Source organism: Ruditapes philippinarum, unplaced genomic scaffold, assembly GCF_026571515.1.
Source record: "Ruditapes philippinarum isolate M1 unplaced genomic scaffold, ASM2657151v2 ctg2048_1_1_1_1, whole genome shotgun sequence".
Taxonomy (NCBI): domain Eukaryota; kingdom Metazoa; phylum Mollusca; class Bivalvia; order Venerida; family Veneridae; genus Ruditapes; species Ruditapes philippinarum.
The window spans coordinates 224,234-229,543 of NW_026861386.1; the positions used below are offsets into that span (position 1 = coordinate 224,234).

The 5,310-nt window shown below is 32.7% G+C and overlaps 1 protein-coding gene across 1 annotated transcript; it reads left to right on the top strand.

Moving 5' to 3' along the window:
• Positions 1–382: 382 nt before the first annotated feature.
• On the top strand, positions 383–2,742 carry LOC132715443 (uncharacterized). The gene is made up of 2 exons (XM_060698445.1): positions 383–1,255; positions 1,887–2,742. Exons 1-2 carry the CDS (start codon positions 394–396, stop codon positions 2,432–2,434), a joined length of 1,410 nt encoding a protein of 469 aa, XP_060554428.1. The 5' UTR covers positions 383–393; the 3' UTR covers positions 2,435–2,742.
• The last annotated feature ends 2,568 nt before the right edge of the window (positions 2,743–5,310 follow it).

The window sequence follows — 5,310 nt, forward strand, 5'->3', positions numbered from 1 at the left end:
GAAAGAGCACCGAAACACGAGGCTATCTGATTTGTACGAGGGGGCGTAGCCCCCGAGTATAAATCTGATAGCCGAGTGTTTCTGTGCTCTTTCTGTTTTGTATCATAGCCAATAAAATACAATCATATTCCCTGTCATCAAAATTTGTGAACCCCAGAGAAAAGCAGCCAATCTGCGACCACGTAAAAACGATAACAGACACCCCGCCCTTTTCGGACACCCCGCCCTTTTCGTCTGGGCAAATTGTCAGTTTAGTGAATGCACTCTGGACTGCTAGGCATGGCATGTTCTGACGAAATGGATTTGAATTGCAGTAGTGAAAATATCTTTCTTTCCCAAATTCCCTTGGATTTTGAACTAGAAAATATTAGTGATAATGTGGTTTATTCACAAATGGTTTCGGATTTTGAGAATAGCATCGACAGAGATTCGTCTTTTGATCTGGGGCTAGACTTTCTAGAAGATCCCGAGATTTTGAACAATAGCACGAGGTTTCAGACGAATGTTCTTAAGTTGGAAACAAACAGATGTGTTGAAACTGTAAGATCAGAAATTAACGATGAACGATTTGGAAAACAAGTTACGGATACGGAAATCGAAGAAATGAAGTCTTCGAAACGCAACAAAAATACTGCCAAGAACACTAAATGGGCTTTTAATATATTTGAAACATGGCGACAACATAGACAGGCAGATAACATTCCAGAAATACATATCATGGAAAAACCGGCTTTATCTTTCTGGCTTATTCGTTTTTTAATGGAAGTTAGGAACCAGAAAGGAGAGGAGTATCCCCCGAAATCTTTATATCTAATCATGTGTGGACTTTTGAGACATTTGCGCGAATGTGGAGTGCACGACAAGAACATTCTAGATAAAAAAGACCCTGCGTTCGCAGAATTAATAACAATTTTAGACAGTAAAATGAAACACCTTTTGGACCAGGGACTTGGCACAAAAACGAAACAAGCTGATCCAGTATCTAACGAAGACGAAGAGAAATTGTGGGAAAAGGGTGTTTTCGGAATGAAAAATTCTAAAAGTTTGCAGTACACCGTCTTTTTCTACGCATGTAAATTATTTGGGCTACGTGGAAGAGACGAACACCGAAATCTTCAGTGTAACCAGTTTGAAATTGGCGAAGACGACGGTGGACGATTTATAAGATTTATTGGTCGAGGCTCAAAAACATACCATGGTGGACTTGGACAGATGTCAATCAAAAACAAAGATATCAAACACTACTGTAAACCAGGTATGTACTTTTCTATTCGAAATATATTAATTTATTAATTGGCGTCAAGTGTTTTTTACCGTTTTGATAGTATATATATCCCATTAAATATGCAAAATAAATGTTTTAATTAGAAAAGATCGACACTATTTTATGCTAGTAAATCAAATATTGAGAAATATTTATGATATAAAATGCGTATATTCATTTTTCGTATTTTCACAGTAAAAAAAAATATTTTCACTGCAGTAAAATTAGTTTTCATATTTTCACTGGTGACTCGCAGGACTACTTTTTTCTAAATTCAGCCTGTGCACAAATTTAAGTAAAATAATTCGATTCGTAATGTCTGAAAAGAAAAAAAAATAATTATGGTATGCAAATCATCATATTTAGCCACCCATGAACTATTTATTTCATTTTCAAACCACTTTATGATAATTATCCTGTATTTGTGGGGAAAAAACTTGACTATTGTCTACGTATTTTATATTTACATCACTTAGAGCAGACGTCACATACTGTAGGGTAGTCAATCAGGCGACAATTTGTTTTAGTGTGCAAAATCTTATTCATAAATATAAAATAAGTAAAAAAAAACAAGTTTTTCTTATTTCACTCTATTAGTAATGCGTGTTGTTTGAATTCACAGGTCCACGATGTATGGCGACTCATTTCGAGACTTATTTGAATGCCCTTGGAAACGATGGAGATTTTTATAGACGACCGCTGCCGTCAACACAGAGTGGAACTATAAGATACGGGTACCAGCCTGTTGGTATAAATACACTCAACAAATTCATGAAGGAAATAGCTGAAAAGGGGTCATTACAGGGAAGTTTTACTAATCATAGTGGAAAACGCACGTGTGCAACAACTATGTATACTGCAGGAATTGATGAGCAGGAAATTATGGACAGAACTGGCCATAGGTCAGTAACCGCAGTGCGGAAATATAAACAGTCATCTGATCAAGTTCGAAAAATGGTATCTAATGTGCTTGATCCTAATAAGGAAGATACTGATCTCCATGTCTCAAAAATGCTTAAATATGAGAAAAATGAACATTCTTGTAAAACAACATCAGATAAGTCTGAAACTACTGTTTCAAATAACATTAAGAAAAGACGCGATGCTCTGACAGATCTTACAAACCAGTCAGGAATAGTTAATTTCACAGGATGCACTTTTAACTTTTGAGACATTCCGCTATAGTAACAATTTAAGACGTTAAAAATTAAAATTAAGAAAATTAAGAATTTAAAACATAAAACATGTTGATGTATGTTAATAAAATTCAATAAAGTTCATATTGTTTTTATTTGCTTCTGTTTGGGCCTCAAACGGGCAGTGCGGTAACTGGAGTGCGGGTAACTAATACCCGCACTCCAGTTACCGCACGCTACTATGCTGAAAATTAAGCCACACCCCTTCACTTACCACACGTGCCCTACTTGGTATACGATTTAACTCTGACACATTTTCAACAGAAAAGTCCCCAAGCTATGATACAATTTACGGTTATTGTTTCTATTTATATCTATCATGATTGCGTATTGTTTATTTTATCTGATTTACTTCTTAATTATATACGCCTCTTGGTATTGTGCTAAAAAGATGTTATTATTGCCTGTAACATAAAACCTGTAATGGGAACAAGGTATGTCATAAGGTAGGGGTTTTATAAGAAAGCACGTCGCATGTGTGCTTTTGTTGACATAAACACGTGTGTATTCTTTGATTCCTCTGATCCATGCATACTGCACATTGAAGGAATAAACCAAACAGGTTCGGTATCTGCTGACAGGTGCATTTGTAATGTTATCCCTGCCACCTTTGGGAATTCTACATGTATTTGACCTTCACTTCAGAAAAACGTCAATGGTACAGAATGTAGAAACTGTGCAATTTAAGCCAGTTAGTTAATAAGTTGATGTAGTGTACAATACCTATGATACGGTAAGCACAGCAGACAGGAACAGGCGTATTACTGCACTGCAACAGTTATCTGTGGTAAATAGAACCAGACCAAGATAAACTGAATCATTAAACATTTAAGTCTGCTGAAAGTACACGAATTACCTTGTTTTTTTTTAAAATGGAGTATTTGTGGGTTTTTTTGTTGTTGTTTTATTTTTAATATTTATGGGTATGTCCATTAATCAAAACGTACCTATGACTCTAAAAGATGAAGGTTTTTTTTGCAAGACAATAAAATGCATTTTTTTAAACTACCAAATAAAGTTGTGATGAATTTTGTTTCTTTATAATGATGTCATTTTAATTTTGACATTGTTACACATTCCCAATTTCATTCAACAAATGTGACGCATTGAGAGTAAGCTTTTTTCTGCAGTCAATGATAATTATTTTTATGAAAGGAAAACAGCATTTGTCTATTTTATTCACTGAGTTAGTTGACATAAATATAATGTTTCAAAATATATAAATTTATATAACATTATAAAAAAAGACAGACATGCACTAAAAATAAATGTTCCATCGTAATACCAAAATCACAAACATATTCAACATATTAACATGACTTTGATATATTCAATGCTTATCCTGCAATTAAATGATCATCACCACACTGGTGCTTAAGCCGCACCAAATCGATTGTAGCGCACCCGTTTTGTAGAATTAAAACAATTCTACCGTAATTAATAAGAGGGTATAAATGAAAAAAATGAAGCATGCTTTAACAGCTGTTAATTTAACACTTACACTTAGTTATTGCTTAAATGTGATTGAATGCCAAGTTTGAATTTGGAACTGTCCTTTTAAGTCCAAGGGATTTCCAAATCAGAATACAAAATATTAGCAACCAATAGCATAGAGCTCCGTCAGACTGACAATTTGTCTGGCTGAATCAGGTTTCAAAGGCTAATCATAACAGCAAGTAATTTTACAGATTCAATGTGATATTTCTAATAAAATATTTCAAAAGTTTTATATTCCAGATTCTTCTTAGTTTTTAATTTCATTTACATTTCGTAGGTAATTGCATATAAAACATAAAAAATTCAGCGCGCCACCTTATGAATGAAATGGGTTTTATGCAGTTTATCTACTCCTATATTATATTAAAAAAAAATTTCCATTACAAATATTTATTAATATAAATCTTTTTTATATCATTATGTGGATAATATATCAAATCTTTGTCAAGCTACTTGAAATTTTGAGACTTTTGGTCTTATGTGATAGCACGTATTTAGACCCAGTTATACGAGAGAAATGTTTTCTCGTTTAACACAAAACAAATCTGCAACCACCTGCTTTTTGAAAATGAAGACAAACAAATAATAATTAATTATGTTTTGTTTATGATATTTATTCTTCATATTACCAAATTAATCTTTTCTATACGTAAACAGGACGTATTTGTAGTAAATGAAATCGATTATCATAAATAATAAAAATGATAAATTGCTCTGGCAAACAATGAAAATCATCAACAATCAATGACGTTCTTAAATTATTAAATCAATGCCTTTAAGTACTGGATGATGACTACTGATTTAAAGTGAAATAAGATAAGTAGTATCGCAATAATAATCAAGTAAAGCAATACAGCAGAAAAGAAACATCAGTTAACGATCGAACCAACGACATAATCATATGCTATTTTATCTTTGAAAATGGGTACATTACATTCAATTAATGTATCATATGGGATAAGAAAAGGGTTTGCACCTATCTATTAAGTTTATGTGTATAAATATAAAATGAATTGTAGAGTATCAGATTTTTCCTTGAATAAAATAAATGATCTAATCTGGTGCAAGCAAACACAGAAACAAAAACAAACAAAAAACAAACAAACAAAAACATTCACAGTAATCATAAGTACAAAATTTATATTTATTGATATAAATGAATAAAATGAAATATTAATGTCAGATCTGTAAGAATAACTATCGCGATTAGAGGCAGAAACTTTCAGAACTTAAATTAATGATGATCTACAAGTCCGGTTGCACTCAATGGTCTTCACCCAAACGTCAGTTCTTCAGTTTAAATTTATGAAATGTTTTGATTCAATTAATACAAATATTAATTCAATAATATAC